Raw genomic sequence first — 27,860 nt, 5'->3', positions numbered from 1 at the left:
GGTGTAATTTGGATATGAGAAGGAGTAACATTTGGACACTAGTAAGAATAACATTTAATTTCTTAGGGAACTGTTTTATTTTGATGGATCCACTAGTAAAGCATAAATCATTTGTGACAAACATTTGTCACACAACTTGGATGACTTCCCAATATTTTCTCTTGTGGCTCTTAGTTTTGGATATTTTTCGATGACCAACCAAGTCAAAAAACAATGCCCGAATCACGGTAGCTATAGTCGGGGAATGCCATGTTGAAAGGCAGCTTTGGCTACTCAAAAGCCCGTATTTCACTCCAACTTTCAAGACTCTTCTTGTTTAGAGGGCTGTTTTTCTTTTCTTTCTTTCTTTCTTTCTTTCTTTCTTTCTTTCTTTCTTTCTTTCTTTCTTTCTTTTTTTTTTTTTTTGGGAAAGAAGGAAAAACAACATCAATCCCCTCTTCCGCCCTCCCAAGATGTGCCTTTGCTTTTTGCTGCAGTTTTCCTATTCCTCTTCACGGGCCAGAAAGCAATTTTAGCAGAGCACATCAAAGTGTCCTAAAGAGGATGTCTGCATCCCTCGTGTCTAAAAAGAGATGGATTTTTGTTCCCCTTCCTTCGCACACCAAAGGCGGCACTCCGGGAGGAAATAAACCATAATTAGGCATGAGCGAGCAGGCAGACAGACCCCCTTCCTCAGCCTAGCCCATCCCCGCTCCCTGGGCCCTGGCAACCGTCCGGGCGCGGGCGTGACGCGGACCACCGCCGCAGCTGCAGCCCCGCACCGGTACCCGCATCCGCGCGCGCGTGCGCGCCCGCCAACACGCCGCCAGAATCTGGGCGTCGGCGGGGCCGCCCGTGGGCGCGCGCCCGGGGGCGCGCTCATGCAGCGGTTTTCTTCTCCCACAATCCAGAGGCGGAGACGCGGAGGGCGGGGAGTCGGCGGAAGGATATCGGCGCGGAGGGAGCGGGGCGCTCGCCCGGCTGGTCCGCGGCGGACGCGGGTGTGCTGCGGCACTGCGGTTCTGAAGCCGTTACCCCAGCTCCTCCAGAGGACGGCTGGAGCGCAGCGGCGGGGCGGCGGCGGCGGCGGCGGCGCGGCGGCGCGGAGCGCCCGGGCGTTGCGAGGCGCCGGAGGCTCCCGCAGCCGGAGAGGCTCGGGCAGCCGGACGGTCAGGGACACGCCTCGGAGCCCGCGGCCCCGGGCCGGGCGAGGGGCCTGAAGCGAGCGCGAGACCGCCGAGGGATGGTGAGCGCCCGGCGGCGAGGGGCGAGCCGCGCCTGAGAAGGCGAGGGCAGACTGCGGGCGGACGCTCCCGGCGCCCGTGCCCGCTGGAACGCCCAGAGCTTCTCGCCCAGGTCCAGCCCGGCGCCCCTCAGCCTCCACGTCGGGCTCGATTCGTTGGCGGCCGCTGCGCTGGCCCGCTCCCTGCGGAGCGGGGCAACCTTGACGGGCTTTTTGTTTTGTGCCCCGGCCGCTCTCCGAGTCCTCCTCCTCCAGATGCCTTTCTTCTGCCCCTCCTCTCCGGGTGCAGACACTGCTAGCGCCGGCTGCGCCTGTGCGCGGGATTTGGGCTCGTTTCCCCTGGGGGGGTTTGAGGAGGGAGACTTCCTCCCCCTCTTCGTTGGGATTTTCCTCCCTTGCTGAAATGGACTTTCATTGATTTCGTCTTACTTCTACGTTTAGTGACCAATTCCCTAGGCGTATTTGTGGTACTTCCCCTTTTCCCCCCTCCCGACTATATAATCTGTAAAATGGAGAACGAAATCTTTACTCCCCTTCTGGAGCAGTTCATGACCAGCCCCTTGGTCACTTGGGTAAGTAAGATGTCCTTTATTGTACATTTTGCAGTGTTATTGGCGGCTGCAGAGATGGAGGTGGGCGTTAACGTCGTGATCATCCTTGTGTTGTAGGTTAAAACCTTTGGACCTCTGGCTGTAGGAAATGGGACCAACCTGGATGAATATGTGGCTTTGGTGGATGGGGTATTCTTGAACCAGGTCATGCTCCAAATGTAAGTGTTTAATTCTTCTCTCGGTAACTTATTTTCTTTGAAAAATAACATACTTGGAACTTAGATTTCATGTCTTAAACCCTTAATTTGGTTCTTTGGCAAAAAAAAAAAAAAATCAGGTGGTTTAATTGGATGTTGGAAGGAATGGTAATCTTATGTGCCTATCCTGCTTATTAACCAAGTAGTTATACCCCTTAAAATTGAGAAACTTTCGATCTTTCAATCTGCCGGTTCTGTCTGTATTGTCATTTATTGTCTTCAGTGCTGAAATTCAAACTACATTGTGTTATCTTTGGTAATTTGGTAAAATGATGGAGACAGAGAAATCTTGTCTACCAGAGGAAAAAAGACTTACTGTGAAGTTGTGAGCAAAGACATTTCTTATTAACCTTTGAATCTAAGAATGATTATTCAAAAATTGAAACTGGAGAAGTAACGTATTTCAGAAGTGAAAAATTCAGTTAACATTGCTGATTGGTCAGGAAGACTTTTGTAGCAAGCAATTTAAAGTCTGATTAGATGATTTACTGTGTTAGTGATTAATTATTAAATTGCTTAGTATTTGGGGAGTTATTTAAAGATACTTTGAGGTTTATATAAATAACTGAACTCTTGACAGCTGGGTTGATTAAATCTTTTGTTTGTCATGTTGAGTTTCTCCAAAGTAGAAATGTGGTTTTTGAGATAGAAATTGAATATTGGAAGCATATTAGTCCTGTATCAGAGAAATAAAAATGACTCCATTTAATCGTTATGGTATTGTAGTACAGATGCAATATAAGTACTTCAGTGCTTATCACTTGCTGATATTAAAGTTGAATTTAGACACTTAGTAGATTCTCATTATAATCTTGTAACTTTTTTTGAAGATATTTCTATCTTTTATATATGTGAGAAATTGATGTAGTATAAATGCTTGTTGAGTTTGTATACTACGCTGTTAATTTTACATATTTCCCTATTTTACTGGAAATTATTGTTCTTTCTTGGTTTTCTATTTTAAGAGGTTTGTGCTGATGAGCTTTTTGTCATCTTGACACAAAGGTCATCATGGAAAAGGGAACCTCAGTTGAGATTTAAAATGACTGTTATTTTTGCCTGTAAGCAAGTCGGTGGGGCATTTTCTTGGTTGCTTGCTGTGGGAGGTTCTGTCCCACTGCTGTCAGCTCCATCCCTGAGCAGGTGGTCTGTTGTAAAAGAAAGGTATGGGGGGGGGCAGTAAACAGAATTACTCCATGGTGTCTGCCTCAGTTCCCACCTCCAGCTCCTGCCCTGATGTTTTCAGTGATAAACTGGTCCCCAGAAATAAGAGGAAACAAAGCTGTTAGTTCCTCCCCAAGCTGCTTTGGGTCATGTGTTTAGCACAGCAGTAGAAAAGCACAGTAGGACAAGTTAAGAATTCAGATGCATAGGATTGTCCCAGTAGTAACCTCTGTGTCCTCCGAGATTCCTGTGCTGTTTTTTATGTATGTGGGACCCTGTAGGAAATACTCTTGTTTTTATACCTTTTCCAAAGAAAATCTCTCTCTCTCTCTCTCTCTCTCTCTCTCTCTCTCTCTCTCTCTCTCTCTCTGTGTGTGGGGGGGGCACTTAAATATGTGAATTAGCTAAAAATATATGAATATTTTTTCGTTAGGAAGAAAAAGAGTGTAGATGTTTTCAGGATTAGTTCATTCTTAGCAGATATTTATGAAATGACTTTGTTTGAAATATCCTATTTTCTAAGCAAAATGATAGAATACTGTAACTGTTTTAGGAAGGGAAGCCATTATAAAAGATACTCACAGTTTCCCTTAAGTCTCTTGATCTGCTTAATTTTAGGCAGGAAAATTTTAATTTTGTATGCTGAAATCCTATCAAAATAGGAAAATACATCAATTTTCACCTTAATGTTTTTTTATTTTTTGTTTTTGAAACTTAGTATTTAGGTGAAGAGTTAAAACCATATTAGCTGTTTTCACTTGAGTATACACACACACACACACACACACACACACACACACACACACACACACACACACAATTTCTAAAGAATAGTTGCCAGATTATCCCTCGACCCTTGAGAGGGGGACTAGCTGCTTTCTAAACCTCAAATCTACTTCTGTGTTTTCAGTTCCACTTCTCAGTTTCTCTAAATGGTTCTTAGTGTCCTAATTCTGTTCTGAATGACCTATATATGTGAAATAAAGGGAAAATAAGTATTCTTTGTTTTCTTAAAAGAATAATTGGCTAAAATTAGGTCAATACAAGTGTGTATATAAGTGGTAGAGCAACAAAATATCTTATTACTATTTTGTTTATTTTTAGTTACAGAGTCTTATTATGTATTCCGGGCTGGTCTGGAACTCTCAAAGACCCACCTGCCTCTTTCATTACAAGTGCTGGGATTAAATGCATGCCCCACCATGTCTCACCATAATACATTATTTTTAAGAACTGTATTTTGCCGACAGAAATTGTGCTATATTGTTTATTCAGTTGACTGTATGACTTAATGAATCCTATTAAAGTGCTAGTTGAAACTCTGTGCCATGAAAGGATAGTTAACCTAAAGATGAACCTTAATTAAAATATTTCTAGATTGCATTTGGTTACAGAGTTTGTGAGCAAGAATCCTTTGTAAATGAAATGGTGTATTTTTCTTTGTGTTCCTTATACTTGAAGTTTGTTGAGCTTTCTTGGATCTGTGGGTTTCATTTTTACCAAATTTGGAAAAAAAAAAGTGAAGGCATTGTTTCTTTAAATATACTGTGTGTGTGTGTGTGTGTATGTGTATACAACCTTACTTATATTTCCTCCTTTTTAAAAGTCCAATTACATGTGTATTAAGTTCCTAGATGTTGTCTTAAAGATTATTGAGAGGTTCATTGGTGTGTTTCTGCTGTTTCTTTGATTTTGAAGTCTGTTGTAGTATTGAGTCTTTTCTATTATGTTTAATCTTACCCAGCAGGTATTCATTTCAGACATAGTTTACTCTGTAGAAATCTTGCCCGTTATATTTTCCATGTTCAGTTTTCAATTTTATCTCTTTAGATTCTTAAACATGGAATATAGTTATATTTGTCTTATTGCCCATGTCTCCTAATTCTGTCATTTCACTAAGTTGGTTTGATTGATTTTTTTCTACTTTAGTGTCCTGGTGATTTTTATTTGATGTCAGATATTTGAAATTCTATTTTCTTGTTAGATATTGGGATGTTTTAATATCTCATAAAATACAGATATCTTGAGCTTTGTTCTGGGATGTATTTAAGTTACTCAGAAGCTGTTTTATCTTTTTCAGAATTTTCATCTGATTATTTATTTTGAGACAGGGTCTCTCTGTGTAGTCCTGACTTTCCTAGAACTTCCTATCTCACAGAGATCTGCCTGCCTCTGCCTCCCAAGTACTGGGATCAAGTACACCATAGTGTCTGTAAAGTTGACTAGACAGTAACTTTTTGTTCCATTGAGTCAAAATTGTCCCAAGTACCATGATTGGTGGGAACAGTAACTGCTTGTGTTGTTACCTGAAAAGTTTTTGTTTGTTTGTTTTTTTCAATGCCTTTGTATATTTCTTCACACTTACATGTACTGACAAGAACTCAGCTGAAGTCTGTAGAGGTAGCCTCTGCAATCTTTTTTCTTGTTTAGCTCTTTCTATGATATATATATATATATATATATATATATATATATATATATTATTATTACCTATTTAGGCTTCCTCTACTCAACTCAGGGATACCACTGCATACCTAGGTTTCTTCCTCCCTCTTCATGGACTGGAGATCTTGTAGGCCATCAGATGAGGCTATTGTTGAGTTCAGGTTTGTTCCCATCTATCAAAGATCATGGTTTTGTTGCCTCAGGTCCAATGTCTTGTAAAGTATTTCATGTTTTAACTTCCCCTGGTGCCCAATTGGTTCTTGTCAGAAGTAGAAATCAGTTTATATACTTTAATTACATTTTTGCTCTTATCTTACTACTTTGATATGGAATATAGATTTTTATTAGAGGAAACTTGGAGATTTTTTTCATTGAAAGTATTTGTTAATAATAAGAATATTTATCATATCAGTGATGCTGGTGTTAACCAGTTTGCACCTAGGCCCTGAAAATGAGAAGGTGACTTCTTTATGACTTTCTTTTTTTTATTAATCTTGTCTTAGATTTTGTACTTTGTTCACTAATGTGGAATTCATTGCATTTAGAGACAAATCTTGGATTTCATTGAGTAGCTCCTTGAATCAAAGAATGTCAGAGCTTGTGACATAATATTAGCTATCTTTAACAGGAGGGAGAGGCTCTTCCCAGTTCTAGAATAAGCCAGCTCTTCTCTGTGCTTCAGGGTATTTTCCTACTTTAACTTAGTGAAATACTTTTTCTTCACTGCACTTTCAGTTATAAGGCTTGATATCACTAAAGAAGAAATACTCTTCCTGTGTTATATCTCCCATGAGTAGAGGTGGTCTGAAGGACAGGCCATGGTTTTGTGTGGGACTGTAATCGGGAGTGCTTTCTTTTAACTTTCAGGATCATGTTCAGTGTGTTGAGAGTTTGTTCATTGCCTTGCTCTAGACTGATGTCTTCAATATTAGTCTGTAGTGATTGACTGCTTCTCTGTGTAACTAATTGCTGAACTTGAAGACATTGTGAGAATGAGCTGAACAGGGCGATTAGTTACCTGTGGGTACACATTTAAATGTTTGACTGAGAATTACCTTTGTAGTGTTAAGTGTGGGGAACACTCTCACAGGATAAATCAACCAGTTCTTAACTGGTTTTTTTGTTTTTGTTTTTTCGGGAAGATACTTGTTGGCTTTCTTTTAGGATCTATGAGACAGTTTGATACTAACAGGAGTAGTTACAAATTTAAAAATAATATTTGAGATTTTATTTTTTAAGACATTTAATTTAGTCAGTAATAAACAGGCTGGTTTTAGATTGGTGGGATATAAAGGCAGAAATCATAGTCTTAAGATTTAAAGTGTACGAGGATTACCCCAACTAAGAATCTAAGCAATAGTGGAGCGGCTACCTTAAATGCACTTCCCCTATAATGAGAATGATAACTACCTTAAATGCTATCCTAGAGCCTTCATCCAGTAGCTGATGGAAGCAGAAGCAGAGATCCACAGCTAAGCATTGAGCTGAACTCCTGGAATCCAGTTGTAGAGAGGGAGGAGTGATGAGCAAAGGAGTCAAGACCATGCTGGGGAAACCCACAGAAACAGCTGACCTGAGCAAGTGGGAACTCATGGGCCCCAGACTGACAGCCGGGAAACCAGCATAGGACCAAACCAGGCCCCCTAAATGTGGGTCTCAATTAGGAGGCCCAGGCAGTCTATGGGGCCTCTTGCAGTGGAACCAAGATTTATCCCTAGTGTAGGAATTGGAAGGATACTCTCTCAGTCTAAATACACCAGGGAGGGCCTAGGTCCAGCCCCAATGATGTCAGACTTTGATGATCCCCCATGGGAGGCCTCACCCTCCCCAGGAGTGGATGGGGAGATGGTGGGGAAATGGGAGGATGGGAGGGCAAAGGAACTGGGATTGGTATGTAAAATAAGATTGTTTTTAATCTAAATAAAATTAATTTAAAAAAGGAAAAATAATAAAATGATGTATTTTCAACATCAAAAAATTTAAAGTGTAGACCTGTTATTTTAATAAAACATTTAACCAGTTATTGAAGTTGAAAAATAACCTTTAATAGTCTCATTTCTGGTTTTACTTCTATGCTTTCTTCATCATATAATGATGTATTTAATAATGTATAAAAGTAGATTAATGAAAGGAGATCTTCATTACAAAACAAAACAAAAAACAAAACAAAACAGACTTCTTAAGGAAGACATAATTGAACTCTCATACTTTTGGTTGTGAGCCTATCCTTTAACAGCTTAGCTATCCCTCCAGTCCCATAATTGAACTCTCTAAAAATTTTTTTGGAAATTATCAGGGTGAACAGAAGGAGCCATAAACAGTGGAAGAGTAGAAGGAAAGACATTTTAAACAAATGCAGTAAATGGAAAACATGAAGATGTAAATAAAAGTGGTGGAATCAGTAGACTTGAGGGAAATGGAAAAAATTGCAAGGCTATTGGTGAGAACTCACAAAGGGAGTTAAAGATGGATCCAAGAATAGTCAGGACAGGCCCAGTTGAGATTTAGGAATCAATCAGAAGAGCCAATCAGTTTGATTGGCTAAACAGTAATCTTTAGCTGCTCAAGAATTGGCAAAAACATCTGTAAAATTTATCTAGAATTGGAAATATGGGATAGAAGAAAAGATATTACAGATTCTAAAGTGAGTACATTCTTTTGCATATATTTGATTTTTGGTTAGCATACATGAGTTTCTGTCTTAGTTTGGGTTTCTATTGTTACAGCAAAGCACCATTACCAAAAAGCAAGTTGGGAGGACTTGGGGAATTTGAGATTTGAATAGTGATTAAGGCCAAAACTGGACAGTTGCTAACTGGTATATAAGTTGACTGGAATAGAGATAACCAAAGTTGACAAGGAACTAAATTTATTATTCTTTATGAAGCCATGTTCTCTTGGTTGCCACTGGAGGTAGAAATGAGTGTGAATTCAAAATTAAAGTAGAAAATATGGCAGTAATTAGCTAATTTAACAGTGTTGTTACTAAACAATGATTTTGTATAAATAGAAAACTGGTAATTTATAGGTTTATAAACATAATCTTTGTATTTGTGGTTGTGAGCTTAGCCTTTAATGACTGAGCTATCTCTTCAGCTCATAATCTTTATATTGAGAAGTAAAAACTTGCAAAATATCTCAGTAATGCTTCAGGAAAAGTTGTTAATTCTACCTTTAAATGTGACTTCCTTTGTTTTGTTTTTTTGTTTGTTTGTTTGTTTGTTTTTTGTTTTTGTTTTTGTTTTTTCGAGACAGAGTTTCTCTGGATTTGGAGGCTGTCTTGGAACTAGCTCTTGTAGACCAGGCTGGTCTCAAACTCACAGAGATCCGCCTGCCTCTGCCTCCTGAGTGCTGGGATTAAAGGCATTCGACACCAATGCATGGCAAATGTGACTTCCTAATAAAGGCTAGAGAAGAAGTTGAAATTCACTACATCGTTGGCAACATAACCCTGGACACTGAGAGAGCAAGGAAGGCACTTGAGTTTTAGGTACTGAGTCTTAGTTTTTTACTGAGACATGGGTTATTTACAGAGAATGAAGGATAAGACATTGTATAGAAATACATGGTTAAAAGAATAAATGAACTATAGTAAAATGCCAAATTATAGATATTGGGAGTAGATTAGTGAGCCCTGCTATTTACAAGGTAGGTTTGGCTTGTGGAAGTGTGGATACCCATGGAAACCAATATTTGGAAGAATTTAGATATGAACCAATCCTTGAAGGATAACTGGATTTGGATAATTATAGACAAGAGAAGGTTATTTTACATGTACATGTATAATGAGAATAAACTGGATTATGGCAGATTTGAAAATTAGCATAACTTGGGTTGTATATGACAGTCATTTGAGAACACTTGCAGTTCCTTAATAGGAGGCTAAAATATTATTTTAGAAAGTAATTTCAGCTTTAATTTGCATAAACAGATTGAGTGTCTAATTTAGGATATACCATTGATATTTAGTATACAATTAGATATAATCTAATTGAATATGTACCCTGTTGTTAAATACTGAGGATCCATCAGTAAATAAGTACACTTTAAGTTGTCCTAGTGCTTAAAAGCTAAGGTGGAGTATAGGTAGTAAGAGCAAGTAGTAGGATGGATGGGTAATGATGTGATGATTTCTGCCAGGTCCTAGATCAGATTAGGCTGTGCAGCTGGAGAAGAAGGAACAGATGAAGAGCCATGGCAAGACAATTGATAACATTCTAGATCAAATGTGTAAAAGACAGTATGAAAGATAATATTAAGACTAAGTGGAACAGTTTTTTTAGGTATGTACCTGCAGGAGAAAATGTACCTAAAACATTTAAATATATAAAACATCACTGTGCTGTTGCGACTGCCTCAACCAGCAAGGAAGACGCAACGCTGAGACTCTTCCTTAAGCAGTTTACTCAGAAACCTTGAACAATCTTCTGACTCCGGGGAAAGCCAGCCCACAGCTTAAACGCACTCTTGCCAGCCAACCCCAGAACACCACGTGGCTAAAGCGGATAGGCTCGCATTTGCTGATGCAAGTTTGAATCTTAGACCAAGCCAAATAAGGAGTTGTTTATTCCAGAGAGCGCTCACCCTCGGGATGGTGGAAGGCGGAAACCAGCGCCATCTTTGAGGCGCGGTGCATCGCAGCTCTCCACAGTGTGCCTAGTTTTGTTTGAGAACATTATAGTAGCTGTGTATTTTAGTCAGTGTTCTGTTGCTGTCAAGATACACTGACCATAGCAACTCTTTTAAAGGAAAGCATTTAATTGGGACTTGCTTACAGTTTCAGATATTTAATTGTCCTTATGGCGGGCAGACATGATAACTGAGAGTTCTACATCCAGATGCAAAGGCAGCAGGGGGAAAAGAGACACTGGGCCTTGCTTGACCTTTTGAAACCCCAAAGCCCACCCCCAGTGACACACTTCCTCCAAGAATGCCAGGACCACCCCCAAAAGGCCACACCTGCTAATTCCTGTCAAGTAGCACCACTCCCTAATGACCAAGCATTCAAATCTATGAATGAGATTATGGTGGCCATTCCTAATCACCATACTGTACATTTGCACATTTGTTTAAATTTCCTCTCTGTTAAAAATGCATATTTCACTTTCAAATTCATTTAGTAAGTAAGAGCTTTAAGGATGTGTTATTACATTATCCTTTAGGATGTTGGAATCCTTGAGATTCTACATTTGTAAAATTTATGTGGAAATCAACAATTTTCTAGAAATTTGCATTTTATAAAAAAATTAAATATTACTATTGTGAGTATATGCCATGGCACATTGTGGAAGTTAGAGAACAGCTTTGTGGAGTTAGTTACCTCTTTTACATGGGTGCTGGGCCTCGAACTCAGATTACCAGGATTGTATTGTTGATCAGCAAGCACATCATGCAAACCCAACTCACATTTTTAATTAGCACTAATGATCTTTGTGAAATAAATAATTCTAAATAATTGTGAAAATTCTAAATGTGAAAATTCAAAGTTGTGTCTGCACTGAGAGGTGTAAAGCACCTTTTCAGAGTTAGGGCTGTACTGATTTCAGTACTTTTATTGAAAGAATCATATAATCACTCTGTTTAATAATTACTCTGTAAACCATAAGTATATACTTGGTTGTTTTCAGAGAAGGAATCATTGTGGAGCTCTGGCTGGTCTGGAACTCAGAGATCTGCCTGCTTCTGCTTCCTGAGTGTTAGGACTAAAGTGTACACTACTGCACCTAGTCCATAATTTTTTTTTTTTGGTTATGTTCTGGAAGAAATTTCTGATCTTATTTGCATAGTTAACCAGAGGGTTGTGTTGTTGTTTTTCTGCAATGGAGAAATTTTTTCAGTACTTAATAGTGAAACCTTTTAAAATCTGGGCATGGTGTTATATGGCTGTAATATCAGTGCTTGGAATACTGAGGCAAGAGCTCTAGTTTGAAACTAACCTAGGTTACTGTTTGCTCTTTTTTAATTGTTGCTGCCTTTTATGCCATGGCTGTCCAAATCAGCAACTGCAACTCTGATGCTGAGCAGTGGTTAGGCAGCAAAAGCTGCAGCCAGAGGGAATTTTGTTCCCTCAGGCACCACCTTCTTCACAGCTACAAAGGGAACTTATCTAAATCTCTGTCCCTCTAAAGAACTCTAAGAGTCAAAGGTTGAGGTGGAATTCTGCTCCTCAGAGAGGCTGGATTTCGAGAAGCTCATCTCCTCTCCAGAAGCCCTCAGGCTTCTCACCCCTCCTTAAAAACCATTCTCCTCCTGGCTCTTTCCTACCACTTCCTGTCAGCTAGTTGCTGACCCAGCCTCCTGACCCCAGGTGAATTTTATTTAATCAAACACATCTTTGCAGCATTAAACAAATGTTCCCAAGTATAATCAAAGGTAACACAGCTTAAAATAATATTCTACAACATTTCTCCCTTTTGTCTAAACAAAAAAATGAAAGGTTTTAACTTTTAACATAAGACTGTACACAATAAGAATGATTATTAAATAAAGATTACATTCACAATGTTCTGTCCGTTTGTAGTTAGCATATTCAGAGAAAATAATGCATTAGTGAATCCAAATGAGATTTGTAGGCATAAGCTACCACACCTGACTTTTTAAAAGATATAACTCAGGCTGGCCTCCAACTCATGACCTTCTTGCCTTTCTCCAGTAGTCTGCTTACTGGCAGGTGCTACCACAGCTTTTTTTTTTTTTTTTTTAAAGTGTTTGGGTTCTGTGTCTATGCCTCATGTGGATGCCCTCAGATGCCAGAAGTGTGAGTTGGATTATTTGGAACTGGAGTTACTGGCAATCAATTGTGAGCTGCTCTACATGAGTTATAGGAACCAAACCTCTGTCATCTGCAAGAATAGTACATGCTTTTAACTCTTGGGGTATTTTTCCAGCCTACTTTTTTCTTTTAAATATTGTATGCGCATACATCAATGTTTGGTGTCTTCAGTTAATTTAAACACATTTTAAGTCTTCCATCACTTACAAACTAGTGTTTGATTTTGTTAGAGTGAAGTGTACCAAACCGGTTCTTTCTCTGTAGATTGTGCTGCAAGTTTGATTCTGTATGTATACCTTTCTTCTAACCTGAATTTCAGTGGATTATAACTTTTGCAGTCTTGCTCTTGTTTGTCTGGATCTTGTTGCTTTATATTTTACTCTTTTTATTGTATTTTTTTGCCTGATTTTAGATGTGCTTTTATAAACATCTTTTGTCTTAAATTGGTGGCTTCATAATGCTTGGTATTAATACATTTGAAGTTCTTTTTAACTGGCATGTTGAAAAAGACCAACTGCTGTCTCTATCAGCTTACTTTTAAGTTTGTTGTCTCTAGACTAGATCTGGAGCAAATATGTCCCAAATTACTAATGAAGGCAAACCTCTCTGACTTTGTCTTAGGGTTCAGAGGTAGTGTATTAAAGCTCCACCACAGATGGATGCTGTCTTCTCTGTCTCAGTTACTGCCTATATAACTGGTTATAAATGCCTTACCACCTTGTACTGATTGTGTGATGGCTTACAACAGGCCAAAAACATGAGTTGATTTGCCCAGTATCATGGTTCTCAAAGTGAGATCAGCAAATCCCTGCCACCCTGGAGGCTCTAAAGATTGTGAGATCAGAATTATTTTTATACTATTAAAATGTCATTTGCCTTCCTCCATTGTGTTACAGAAGTACTGATTATGATACAAAGGTTGTGCTAGGTATGTGAGTGCAAGGCACTTGAACTAAATAGAGAGACCCTGTCTATAAACAAGCAAACAAATAAATAGTGGGTAAAACTGTTGTCACCTTGGTGTGAGCAAAGAATTGTACCACCTTGTACTGGTAGTTAATAGATTGTTCACACTGTGCTTGTACTTAAAATTTGTTTTCACATAAAAATGGTGAAGCAGTAAAAGTTACTGTCTAGAGTACAAGCTTGTCTTTTGTTTTGTTTGAGAGAGGTTCTTGGTCTCTAGCCCAGGCTGGACTGGAACTCCCTGTGTAGCCCAGGCTGGCCTTAATCCTCTTCTTTCAGCCTCTTAAAGTGCTGAGATTACAGGTGTAAGATACTGTGTCAGGCCAAGCTTGTCTAGTTAATATATTTTTAAATTTTCATTTTATTTGTTTTCTACATATGTCTTTGTCTGTTGCCACAAAAGTCAGAAGAGGGGGTCTTGATTCCCTGGAACTGGAGTGACTGACAGACAGTTGTGAGCCACTACGAGAGTGTTTCAGGTCCTCTGGAAGAGCAGCCAGTGTTCCTAACCACTGAGCCCCTATTCAGTGTTTTAAATGTCTTTTTAATGGAAACTATGCACAAAATACTTGTGTTGCATAATGAAGTATTCTGTAGGAAATACATGAATTTTTGAATTGCAATCTGAACAAGTCCATATTTTATGGGGATACTATTTTTGCTTTAAAGAACAACTGATAAATTATGATTATTTGGGACAAACATACTCTCAAATGACTTAAACCAAGCCTGTTATCTTAAGGAAAACAACTAATTGTATTTGTTGCTAAAATGAGATTAGAGTTATAGAAAACATTGACATTTCAATATTTAAAGACTTAGAATGTTTACTTATTTCATTGACGCCTCAGTATTTAAAGACTTAGTTGTTTACTTATTTATTTTACGTGTATTTGAGTGGTTTGCCTGCATATGTGTATGTGTTACCTGTGCTTGGTGCCCGAGGTCAGAAGAGACTGAATTTCCTGAAACTGGAACTACCACATGGGTGCTCTGGGACCTGACCTTGGGTCCTTTCAAGAACAAGTGTGTGGATTTTATAAAATTTTCTAATAACATACTTCAGTATTTGGAATATTTGCATAATTGAGTGAATCAGATTTTGTTTTGACACATTCTGTCTACATAGCCCAGACTTGCCACAAACTTGCATACAAGGTTTCCTTAAATTATTTTTCTGTTTCAGTCTCCCAGTGCTGGGATTACAAGTATGCATTACTATGCCCAGCTAGGAAGCAGTATATTTAAAATTACCTGTATATAAGAAACCCACATATATACATGTATTTACCATTGTGGATTTTTTCTTTCCCTCCTTCCACCCTTCCCTCCTCTGTTATCTTTTCCTCGGTACTGTTACCTTCCCTTTCTCCTTTCTTTCCTTCCCTTCCCTGGTTCTTGCCTTCCTCCCAGGGCACGGTATTGGATCAATAGATTTTAATTTTAAAGTAAGAAAAGATAAGTTTTATAATCCACATTGCAACTAACTGTTAAAACAATAGTACCTCTTACTGGAGTTTGAGAGTATCATAAAATATTATCAATACAGTTTGAAAAGACTATAATATACGACTACATCATTTTTCTGGTTGCATATTTGTGTCAAGATAGATTGTTCTTTTGATACTTCAAGCAAAACAATGTATCAACATATTGAATACAGAAGAATGTAGTTGATTTATTTTCTCTTTTGGGAGGCCTGCCACCCAGCTCCCAAATAAATACACAGAAACTTATTTTTACTTATGAATGCCTCTTCTAGCCAGCTTTTTTTTTTTTTCTTTTGGTTTTTCGAGACAGGGTTTCTCTGTGTAGCTTTGGAGCCCATCCTGGCGCTTTGGAGACCAGGCTGGTCTCGAACTCACATAGATCCGCCTGTCTCTGCCTCCCGAGTGCTGGGATTAATGGCATGTGCCACCAACACCCGATTCTAGCCAGTTTAAATTATCCCATTTCTCTTTAACTTTGTTTTGCTTCTGGGGTTTTTACCTTTCTTTATTCTATATGTCTTTCTCTCCTTCTTACTCTGTGGGTGGCTGGGTGGCTGGCCCCTGGCATCCTTCTCTCCTCCTTTTCTTGCTCCACGCTACTCTCTTGCCTAAATTTCTCCTCCTGTTTATTCTTTCTGCCTGCCTGCCACTTATCCTTCCTCTGCCTCGCTATTGGCCATTCGCTCTTTCTTAGACTACTCAGGTGTTTTAGGCAAGCAAAATAACACAGCTTCACAGAGTTAAACAAATGCAACATAAAAGAATGCAACACATCTTTGCATCATTAAACAAATATACCACAGCATAAATGAATGTAACACATCTTAAACTAATATTCCACAACAGAAGCACATGCAAGAATCCAGCTGTCTTCCATTAAAGCAAACACTAAAGAGATTTACAAAGATGTAGGGGACCTGTCACTTTCTACTAATTGTATTTTTGTTTTAGAAAAAATAGTTATAGTAATAATGCTCTTTGTTATATATTGTAAATCTTATTTTTTGGTGAATTGGCAGTTTAAATTTTTTTAATTTCTAATACAATAAATGAAGATATAGCCCACATAAACAAAAGCTCCGTGGAGTACTTCCAACTTTAAAAGTAGGAAGGGATTGTGAAATTGAAAAGTTTCAAAACTGCCAGTGTAATATTTGAAAGGCTTAGGGCTGGAGGGCAGGGTGGGGGGGCTAAGTGATTTAGAGCACTTGCTACTTGTGCAGTGCACCTAGGTTTGATTCACTGCACCCACTTGGAGGCTCACACACACCTGTAACTCCAGTTCCAGTGCCCACTTATGACCGCCACAGACACCAGACACACAAGTGATGTGCACACACATGCATGCAGGGAAAACATTCATACACATAATAATGTTAATTTTTTAAACTATTAAAAATATTTGGAGGGCAAGTGTCTAACTTATTCTATAAGAAATCCAGAGTGAGTTCCAGGACAGACTCCAAAGCTATACAGAGAAACCCTGTCTTGAATCCCCCCCCACACAAAAAAAAAAGAAAGAAAGAAATTCAGAGTGACTCGGTGGTAAAGTGCTTGTCTAGCCATACATAAAGTCCTACTTAGGCTTTATGCACTATCAGGAAAAAAGATAGCATAGGTCTTCTGGTATTTTATCCAGTTTAGGGAAAACCCAAAGATAAGTGTCTGTATAGCATTGGACTTTTATTATTGCTGTGTCTCTGTGCAGTTTTTAAAAAGCATAGCTTCTGCTTGTTAAGTGAATGACTATTAGGCTGCACTGCTAGCTCTTTCTGGGCTAATGATAAAAACGAAGAATTTTCAATTTTTGAAGAAATAACTTCATGTGTCTGAAATTATGCCTGTAATCTCTGTTATCTTACAGGTCTTTCCAAGAGTTACTCTTTAGTTATAATGACGATCACATTAATTAATAAAAGTGGATGTATTATGTATATATATATACATTTATATATGCATATATATAATATGTGGTTAATATTTGGTTGTATTGTTGCCATGCACAGTGATTGAGTTTATCAGTAGGTAAGAGGAGAAATTAAGCTGAAGGAATTTTTTTAAGGTCACTTTTCTCCTGATTATGCTTCAGGATGAACTATTTAGTATTTGGATAGTTTTTGTTTTGTTTTGTTTTGTTTTTTGAGACAGGGTTTCTCTGTGGCTTTGGAGACTGTCCTGGAACTAGCTCTTATAGACCAGGCTGGTCTCGAACTCACAGAGATCCACCTGCCTCTGCCTCCCGAATGCTGGGATTAAAGGCTTGCGCCACCACCGCCCTGCTAAGTATTTGGATAGTTCTTAATGGTGATGATATTCATCTAGTTAATTGTTTTCGTAGAGCAAGCATTTGATTTATGTATGCTTTAATTTAGATATATAAATCGGCTATTTCAATGATTTGATGATTAAACGAAAATGTACATATTTACAAAATATGACACATAAATACAAAAATGATCACAAAAATAAAAACATTGTATACAAGTAATTTTAAGTTACAGTGGCATGATCACAAATATGCACACAGGTTGCTAAAGCACTGATGGTTAAGCACCAACCTTTAAGTACCAACACAGAACAGATGGCCTGGAGTCTGGATAGAAGAGCATAACATCATTAAAACTATCAGATTTCTGTTTTTCATAGATGATAGTCAATGAATAAATAAAGATGTAATCCTGGTTTGTAGCAGAGCACATTTTAGACTATTCACATTGCAAATGTGCCAACTTTTTCTTTATATTTTTCTTAATTATAAAATTTATGTGTACAGTGGTAGGTAACTTATTCACTTGCATATTCTTTAATTGGAATTGATACAATTTGTTGTAAGTGGGTCATTTACAAATGATCACTTGTTTGAGGCTCTGTTTTACTGACAGATTGATTTAACCTCTTATGAGACTGTTTGGTGCTATATTGCTAGACTGTTTGCCACTGAAACATTCTTTTTCTTGTAAGAAGAGATGGTTAATTTGTGATGAGGTGGTTTGCAAATAGCTGTGTTTGATTAGAAAGGTATTGTTCATGCTGCATATGTTATATGTGTAACATACAGTAGCTAATCTTTTTTTTTAACGGCTTTTCCAAAAATAATTATTTTTAAAAACAGTATGCTTTCAAAGGGTGCCTTATAAATTTTTTTATTATTCTAAATTAACCTTTTTAGCATTTGAAATACTGAAATGAAAGGCAGACTGTTTAGAATACTTAATAGACTATATAGTTTTCTTTTAGGAAATTCTGGAGTATTTTTAGGAATATGTTACTGAGATTTTTTTTATATGTATACATATATATTTAAATAACTTAAAATGTACAAAGGAGTGGAGGTATTTATGTCTGTTTAAGGAACATTCATTATAGATTAGTTTTTCATTTAAATTCCTAGGTTCAATAATCATAAAGCATAGTATGGCTTCATTAAATACGTACTTCAGCTAATAACTATCAGACAGAATTACTAGTATTTGCCCCTAGAGGTACATAAAATAGAGAGGGCTCATAAAGATATTTTGGTTGTTTTTCAGTCTTTTTAAAAAGTGTTTTTACCTGATTAAGGGCTTATGGTGAAAACCAGTGCTCCTCTATTGTAACCGTCCTCCCATCTCAGATCAATTCCCCAGCAAAAGAACTTAACAGCCTTTTTGTAAGCAGTTAGGCCTTTTCTTCTACTAGGCACACACAGAGACACAAAGTGCTCTCTGTGGCAAACAACAGAAAAATACTGTTTACAAAGAAGTCATATAGAACAAGAGTACCCATATATATCTATCTAGGTATAGCTAACCTTTTATATGTTCATATATTATTTTTAGACTTTGTCTGTTGACTTACTTATTGCAGTATGTAATACAACTGTGTTTCTCCTTACCGTATCCTTCAAAGATGGTTATCACAAGTTAAGACAGTATCTGAATCATTATTACTATTAAGTGTTTAGTATACAACTAGGCGTGTGTGTTTCCTGAAGTCACTGAAATCAGTAGTTTTGTCTGATTCTCTGAAAAATCCTTTGATAGTACATTTTTCATGGTTGTAGAATTTGAGGTTCTTGTGGACTATTTTACCCACGGGCAATATTTATCACATAAAGGCTCTCATCCTTGGGGTGCAAAGGTCTGTTTGACACGACCCTAACATATGTCAGTATGACTTGAAATTAGGCAGGCATCACAGCAGAAACCGGAGCCTTATCATTGAAAGTGTATTGCTCTGTGTCCTCACGCTTGTGTTTAGTGGCTGTCCTCTCTTCCAAGTCTAGAAAGTTTATGATTTTAAAGCTGTGGTAGAATATCCACTTAATCTAATCAAGCGGGAACCTCTCAGCTCTGTTTTCATAATACAAAAATAAAAAATAAAAATAAAAAAGCATCCAGTTAGATACGGGATAGATTGTAAACTAAAACTGGTAGGGTTCAGGGTACCAAGGTTCTGGCTTATTCAAATATTTATACTTTCTGTTAGACTTGTGACAAGTCTACTTAATTGTAGAAATTTTCTTGGATTGTATGTGTGTACTTAAAAGATTTGTGGGCACAGAGCAATTTTAATAAAACAAAATGTATTTCTTATCCCTTTTCTTAAAGATCCCTGTTGAATATAAGGATTAATTTTAGATGTTAAAGTTCTTTCCCCTCTTTTTTTTTACTTTTTCTATCTCAAGTTGTCATTTTTATTTCCCCTCTAGTTTCTAAAATACTTTTATCTCATATCATTAAAGAAACCCTGTTTTAAAAACAAAACAAAAAAGTGTTGGGGATGGTGGTACTTTGAACCCTCAGGAGGCTGGGGCAGGAGGGTTAGGAGTTTGAAGCCAGCTTGGGCTACATCATGAGATCCTATGTCAAAAAAGCAACTTCCTTTTGTGTATTTAGAATTATCTTGATTGTTCAAAGTGATTTTTCTCAGAAGCTTAATAGAAAAAAAAAACCTAAAAATTGTTTTGAACCTAAAGTTCTTGAAAGATTTTGGTCAGACCAAAACTTAAGGTCTGAATATGTGGAAATTCTTAGAAGTGCAAAAAATTATGAGATGTCATGTGTAAAAGTTTGAAGTTTGGGTGTGTGCTTGGCATGCTTAGCATGGGATTATACTGTGATGTATCACTAAGTATGTACAATTATGTTAGCATCTATACATTTTCAGTAGTGATATTGAAACTTTATTGTTAGATTCAAATAATCTATATTCATAGTAAAACATCTTTGTGATGACATCTGACAGGAAAAAGCAAGTCTTTAGCTTGACTGCTTACTGTGAAAACAGTTGGAAAAGCTCAAATAATAAAATAGGTAGTGATTTATTATTTACTTGGGTTTATACATAATATTAATGGGACCTTCCTATTGGCCTTTTGTTTTCCTAAATGAGAATAAAGTCAGAGCTCAGTAGATCTAGTAGATTGTAATCTTGGAGTTCAGTATAGTGATTAATAGTTATTTCTAGGTATCAGTAAAGTATTACCTAGTTCTAAACATTGTCAGTGCATAAATACAATCACAGATAAGAAATATATAAAAGGTCTCAAATATATAATAAAAATTGTATGAAAGATAGAATGTAGCTAGAGAGCTGTGGTATTTACTGAATGCTTATGATTGCAAGTAAAGTGTGTGTGTGTGTTTATACACAGGCGTATCTAATACTTTGTTTTGTTGAACACATAGAACAAGATTTCTCCTCCAGATTTCTGCAATTGTAACTGTGACCTCCTGACCATGTTTCTGTTGTCGTTGATGTGATATGCAGTTTGACTTCTGGGATAAAATATCATTTTTATAACCATCTAGTTCTAGTTGGTCATTTTACTTCAGAGACTTAGCTGCTTTTCCATTTAAAGTCTCATTTGGGCTGTTTGACTTTATTCATTGTTTCTCTTGTAAGCTTGAGTCAGTCACAGTTAAGGTGTAGCCTGTCTTAGCAATATTCAGTATTTTCCTTTGCAGAGCCCATACTGTGATTTAGAAATTTGTTTTTCAATAGAATAACTGTTGTTAGTAGTTACTTTGTGTGAGATAAAAAGTAGAGTTTAGAGTTACTGTTTCAGGCTGCCAAGTAGATTGTAGAATGACAAATTAACAGTTGGTATTAGAAAGCAACAATTAAAAAAAAATACTGTCTGCTGGGATACTTAGGTTAGGTGTTGCTGGTTCTTTCCTCTTCTCTCTGATCTCTCAGCATTTCCCTCTATATCTGACTGGCTTTTTATTATCCTAGACCATTTAAAAACTCCATTTACAGTCAGTAATTATTTTTATTTAGTCAGTGATATTTGCATCTGAAATTATAGTTTAGAAATATAATGTTAATGAGATACTGTGCTTCTGTCAAAGAGCTTTCAGGTTAAATGAGAGACCAATTGTCAGAACAACATAGATAAAATTAGGTACCAACTCAGGGAACAGTTATTATACCATGGCTTAGACCTAAAGGAATACGTAGTCTAAGATTTTGAGGATGCTTCTTAGGAAATTTAACAGTATACCTCCCCATATTAGCATGGAAGGATTGGAGAAAGCCCTGGCAGAGTGAAGTCCTGGGTGAATGTGTGTTGTTGACAAGAGTTGGCCACGTCAAGGACCCTAACCCTCAGACCCATGGAGGAATGGCAAAGGCTGCCTCTGTTCCAAGTGTGGATGTTGACGGTGTGTGCAGAAAATGTCTTCCATGGTTTTCTCCCCTTGGATGTTTATGGTAAAGACTGTTCTCCTATAGAGACTGGCTAACCCCTGCTTTCTTGTTTATCTCTGTGTAATAACTCCTGTTCTGCTGTATGCAGTAACCCTTCTTTCTGTTCACCTCCAGCTGAGAGCCCAGACCTCCAGCCTTCTGTCTGTGTGTCTCAGTCTGCTTGTCTTTTTCTTCATTCCCTTGTTGTCCCCAGTTAGATCTATCCTGGCAGCCATGCTGAACATGGCATTAACATATTAAAGGAGAAGAATCAGACTAGATTTCAAAAATAGGCCTGTACTTGGGAGTTGGGTATATCATTGACTCTTTAATAAGTGGTATTGAGAAATTGACTATCGATATAGAAAAGCTACAAATTTTCTTCAGAAACCTTTAAGAAGACTGCTTAGCAGACAGCCCATAAGAATCAATTCAGCATGATTGCTAAAGAACATTACACAAAATTTGATTATATACATATAGTGAATATTCTGTTACTAAGTGTGTTAGTTACTTTTTGTTACTCTGTGACCAGTATACTCAAGAAGAAAAGATTTCTGTTCATTTATGGTGTCAGAGAGTTCTGTTCATGTTTGGTCCCATGGCAGTGTGGGTGTGTTGCAAAGGATAGCTTTTTATATGTTGGTGGCTCAGGAAGCAGAGAGGTAAACAGGAAGTGCCAGGGATAATATATGTGTAATGACCTGCCCCCATTGACAGACTTTTCCAGCTAGGTCCCACCCCCCAGAGTTTTCAGAATCTCCTAAAATAACATAATTAGCTGGGAATTAAGCATTCAAAACATGAGCTTCGGGGGATGAGGGTCATTTTCAGATTCAAACCATTAGCACATTGTCAGCTCGTAATGCAAAAATGCCTCTAAATCTTAAATATTCAACATTGGTCAAAAAGTCTTGAGTTCAAAGTCTCCTTTCTCTAAGACTCAAGGCAAATACACACAAAAAGATAGAAAAGTAGGAGAAAGACTTGTTGGGAAGAGTGTCTCCTAAATTGACTTCCTTATTTCATTCACTTACTTTGAGTTCTCTGTGTACTCATTGACCTCCGTGTGCGTGCGTGTGTGTGTGTGTGTGTGTGTGTGTGTGTGTGTGTGTGTGTGTGTGTGTACATTGTGCACTTTAAGCAGAAGACAACTTGTGGGAGTCCTTTCTTTCCTTCCACCGTGTATTCCAGGGATCAGACTTAGGTCAGGCTTGGCAGCATGTGTGCATGTGCTTTTATTATGGGTTGAGCAGTCTCAGATGTTGGCTTATCGGTAATCTTTTTTAGATTTATTTTATATGTGAGAGTATTTGACCTACATGTGTGTATATATGCTATGTATATGCCTGGTGCCTACAGAAGTTAGAAGAAGGTATGAGGTTCCCTGTAATTGAATTACACACATAGTAGTGAGTCACCCCTGTGGGTGCTGGGAACCAAATCTGGGTCCACTACAAAGAGCATCAAGTGCACTTAATCATTGAACCATCTCTCCAGTCCCTCCCTGGTCTTTTTTTTTTTTTTTAAGTAGGAATTTGAAAATGTTTTTCTCATTTCATCTCCCTTACATTCTTTGATTTCTAGTATTGAGGTGTTAGGAACTTCAGGAGAAGGTATTGTGTGTCATTATCTTATTTTTTGTGTGTTTCTTTGTGTATTTTTGAGCCTCTGTATCAACATTTTAGTAATAAAAAGGTAATGGGAAATATATAGATGAAGGTATAAGAATTAGAGGAAAATACATGAGTTATACGTATGAGAAGAAGAAAGTATTGTAGAGTAGCTGAAGAGAAAGAAACAGTAACAAATGCCTTTTCATATAAGATATAAATTAAAACCTAGTCTAATACAGTACAAAAGTACATGATTAAAAAGTGAAAATGAACCTGGGCATGGTGGCACACACCTTTAATCCCATCACAGGCAGGATGATCTCTGAATTTGAGGCCAGTCTAGTCTAAATGCAGGTTCCAGGACAGCCAGGGCCGCTACATAGAGAAACCCTATCTTGAAAAACAAAATGAAAAAACAAAAAAACGAATAATAAAATGAAATAGAAGGTATTGTAGCCTTGGTCTGTATTCCTTCCTAGTTGGGTGATAGGGTTTCTTTCTATGGACTTGTCTTTTTTTATATGTGTGTGAGGTGTGGAGAGGCTGCTATTTGCAGTAATTCAAACAAGTCACTGTCTCTGCATATGACAAGGATTTCCGGGAACAAGTTACACTTTTGCCAGAATTTCTCCTTCTGAAGTCCCTGCCTGCAAATTATAACCTTATCTTGTCTCTGATGTTTATGGAAACATTCTTTTTTCAAGCAGTTTTTGTTGTTGTTGTTGTTGTTGTTGTTGTGACTGAGGTCCTGAAAGGCTGTGATGCTAGCTCATCTATGTTTATATTTGTTGTTGAGAGGTTATTTCTCAGGCTGCTGGTCCACCTGCATGCTATATACCCTGAGGTGCCTGTAACTTGTTCAGACAATGGTGGAGGTGTTTGGGGATCAGGGAGTTGTCTTCTCTGGTAACTATTTCCTGGACAACTAGAGAAGTTCCATGTCAGACTCTAATGCCACATTTCTGTCTCCACAGATGCCTCTGCTCTGGCAATTTCTTTATATTCATCCTAGAGCTGATTGTCTCTAGCCTGGAGTGGCTCTCATGGTGCCTGGAAGAGCATTTCTCTGGCATCTACTGCTGACTCTGGCCTGGCACAAGCAGCATGGTGTTGCTAGGCACCAGTTGGCGGCTGCTTTTCAGAGAAATTTCCATCTATGCTTGTTAATATTTTCTTTGCCTCTCTTTTTTCTTTTTATAATTGTAATTAGATCAATTTTCCTCTCAATTTCCTCAATTTTCCTCTCCCTCCCCTCCTCCCCTCCTCTTCTGCCTCCCAACCCCTTATCGAAACCCCTTTCTGCTATCCAGGGAGGGTGAGGCCTTCCATGGGGGGCATCTTCAGAGTCTGTCATATCTTTTGGAGCAGGGCCTAGGCCCTCCCCGTGTGTCTAGGCTGAGAGAGTATCCCTCTATATGGAGTGAGCTCCCAAAGTCCATTCTTGTACTAGGGATTGCTAGGTTTTTGCTTAAATTAGAAATAAAGAAGGCTCACAAAATGAGACATGAGACTAAGAGAATAAATTAACCAGTTTATTATATCATGGAGAGCGAGTGAGAAATAGAAGAGAGGAGGAGAAGAGGCAGAAAGAGAGGTAGAGAGAGAAGAGAAGAGAAGAGAAGAGAAGAGAAGAGAAGAGAAGAGAAGAGAAGAGGAGAGAAGAGAGCATAAGTGGGCAGGGGTCTGTCTTTTAAAGGGGTCCTCTACACCTTTGTGCAGACTTAGTTCCCATGACACCCTGGGCTGACCAGGGTACTGCCTGAGTGGATTCTACCAGGTAACAGGGGCAGGTCAGCATAATGCCTGAACCTTTCAATCCTACCTTTACTTACTATTAAAAAGGTGGGGTGTTAGGCATGGCAGAATAAGGAATAAGGGCGTCAAATTCTCAAGACTGCTTCCTGTTGATGTGTGGGGCGTTGACCACCTTTGGGGAACCTGAGAAAGCTGGGATGCTGCCACGTCCTGGGATAGCTGGTTGCTCCATCGAAGTCCAGGCTGTATGGAACTCTGGCACATCTTTGACCTGACAAGATGTTGGCATAGCAGAGGACAAGGTTGAGTATAGGAAAAAAATGTTTTTCTTAGGTTCTGGCACTCGAGGGGAAGATTGTAAGATGAGGGAAGGGTTCTTGAGGGAACCCAAGATGAGGGAAGGGAGTCCAGGACCAGGGAAAGATTGAATAATATTTATTTGGAGTGAATCTGACCTGTTTGTTTGGATCCAATTCAGCTTCCTGTAACTTACAAGAATCCTTAGAGTATGTGGAAACATAAGTATTAGACATATTAGCAGCATATTTATGTTGGAAGCAACTTGGCTGAAAGCATTTAACATTTTAAAATTGAAAGATATTTTTTAGAACAATGAAAAGCATCTTAATCTTGACCTTGTAGTTATGACCGTTTAGTGGTATTGTAGAACTTTACTGACTATGAACAGTAGCATGAGAAATAGAGAAATCTGGAACATATTTCATTCTCTTTAATGTCTCAACTCACTTTATCATCACTTAAGCCTTTTTATCCTCAGACCTTCATAACTTTAATTCATACACCTTACATTACCATCTTAGAACTTCCATCTTCAGACCTTTATACCTCACATTCTCAGACCTTCATAACTTGCATTTATCCACTGTATTAGACCTTTTCATCCTCAGACCTTTGTAACTTACATTCCCAGACCTTCATACACCTTACACTATCTTCACACAGATAAACCCTAAAATACCTGTTCCTGAAATCTGTTTTGCTTTAAGCTGGCAAGACTACCAGTTGTCAAAAGCATCAGAGTTCTTGAGAAGGATAAAATTTTACCTGAATTAATGATTAAAGAATAACAGAGACTTGCCAACAGGCTGCATGGACAGCCACTCCCTAGGTCTTCCATCCATGGTTGTGGGCTGCATGACATCTGTCTTCTTGTAGGACACCTGCCTTCTGCCGATAGCATGTGACCTGTGGATTAGGGACAATACAAAGACTTGCCTACCATTGACTCAAGCAACGTGGGGAAAGTCGATTCCACTGTCCTCTTGTTTACGGTCTGGAGTACTTTGTAGCAGTTGAGGTCAAGGGAAGGATTGCTCAGTGACTAACGTTGCCACTGACTTGAGATGAAATTTCTTCAGTGCCTACCAGTCTTCTTGGAGGAAATGGGGTAGGGCCAGCAGCTGGCCTGTCTCTCTACTATAAAAAGCTTTTTAACAAAACATTTTAAATGCCATGTTCTCTAGATCTCTGAGCATTTGAGGGCTGTCTGTTTAGTATCTCAGCAGTTAAAAGTTTGCCTTTAGTTAGAGAAAAATCCCTTTTTGTAATAAAAAGCTGTATCTTTGTAAACGGCTTATAGGATGGACTAAGAGGTATAAAATTTTGTTAATTTGAAATAGACCTTTATGATTTTAAATGTTTACCATCAATTAAGGGTACATAGCAATTTAGAAATGAGACTTAGCACAGTTTAATTTAAGTTGCATACAGAGTTAGCTAAGTGTAAAGTTAAATTTAAATCAGATGTACAGAGACAAGTAGACACATCAGGAGATTTAATGAGACAGAGTAGAAACCGCCAGTGACAAGGCAGGAAAAAACAGGGAACCCTGGAAAGACACAGTATTCCATAATAATCAATGCAAAACAGGGCCAGTGAAAGAAGAAATTAGAGACAAAAATAAAAATCAAAAAGTCCGGCAGCCAGGCACAGGCTGCTGGCACAGGCGTGCGTACAGGTAGGTCACATGGCCAAGATGGCGGCCGCCAGAAGCCGCTTTTTTGTCTGTTTACCTGCCTGTTGGCTGCAACCAGAATGGTTCCCATGGGTGAAGCAAACAAAAATGGCAAAATCCACTCTCCAAAAGCTCGTCAGCCTGGAAGTGGTACCAGGGCCATGCCTGAAAGACACAGGAGTCTGATGGGGCACTCAGCAGCCCCGATGCCGAGGAGGAGCCAGCAGTCCGAAACAAAACACACTGCTCTCGGAGCAAGGTGCTAGACCTGACCCGCGGGAAATGCACTCAACAAGTGAAAGAAGAAATCAGAGACAAAAAACAAAAAGCAAGATGTCTGGCGGCCATGCTCACCTGTGCAAGCCACTGAACTGAGTAGGCAGGCCTAAGCTAGGTCATGTGGTCAAGCTGGCAGCCCCGCAGGCTAGGCCACATGGCCAAGATGGCAGCCACCGTAAGCACGTTTCCAACTGCCAGCCAAAGTGACCATTTTCCCACACAGAGGTAGAAGAAAGCTTGGATAGAACATAAGAGTTTTAGTGAAACAGGACATTCTCAGGTGAAAGGAAGTTCCCACACAGAGATAGAAGAACTCTCATTTACCTCTTCACTGGCAGTAACTGGAAAAGGTCCCATAAATGTGTTTCCCATGGGTGAGGCCAAAAAATGGCACAGATTGCTGTCTGAGAGCCCCCAGCAGAAAGCCCAAAAGAGTCTTAGCAGTCCAAAAACCAAAAGATGGACCCAGTAGACCAAAAGGCAGTGAACTCCAAAATGAAGTGCTGGGTCTGCCCCATGGGAAACGTAAGGGGTATCTTACCAGATTGCAGCAAACTGGCAGATGAGTGAGTTCCAGAGATCCTTAGTTTGAAAGGCGGCAAGTTGAAGTTTACAGCGTTCCAGCATCTCAGGCTGCTGCAGGCAGGAGGAAATGCCAGGAAAAACCGAGATGGAAAGTGGGTTGTGTGTTCAGA

At 38.7% G+C, this 27,860-nt stretch overlaps 1 protein-coding gene across 8 annotated transcripts in view; it reads left to right on the top strand.

Annotated features, from left to right (window-relative positions):
- Positions 1-1,215: 1,215 nt before the first annotated feature.
- The window catches only part of Ccdc88a (coiled-coil domain containing 88A), a 153,362-nt gene continuing 126,717 nt past the window's right edge, over positions 1,216-27,860 (top strand). For all 8 annotated transcript variants that reach the window (XR_003479645.2, XM_027387968.2, XM_027387969.2 and 5 more), the window contains exons 1-2: positions 1,216-1,794; positions 1,891-1,991. Coding sequence is in view for 7 of the 8 variants with exons in the window: in XM_027387968.2 (XP_027243769.1) it covers positions 1,732-1,794; positions 1,891-1,991 (164 nt within the window). In the remaining variant the exon portion in view is untranslated. The remainder of the gene's footprint in view (positions 1,795-1,890; positions 1,992-27,860) is intronic.

This window comes from Cricetulus griseus (assembly GCF_003668045.3).
Source record: "Cricetulus griseus strain 17A/GY chromosome 1 unlocalized genomic scaffold, alternate assembly CriGri-PICRH-1.0 chr1_1, whole genome shotgun sequence".
NCBI lineage: Eukaryota > Metazoa > Chordata > Mammalia > Rodentia > Cricetidae > Cricetulus > Cricetulus griseus.
The sequence above is the reverse complement of the archived record's forward strand: the minus strand, read 5'-3'. Positions and strand labels throughout refer to the sequence as shown.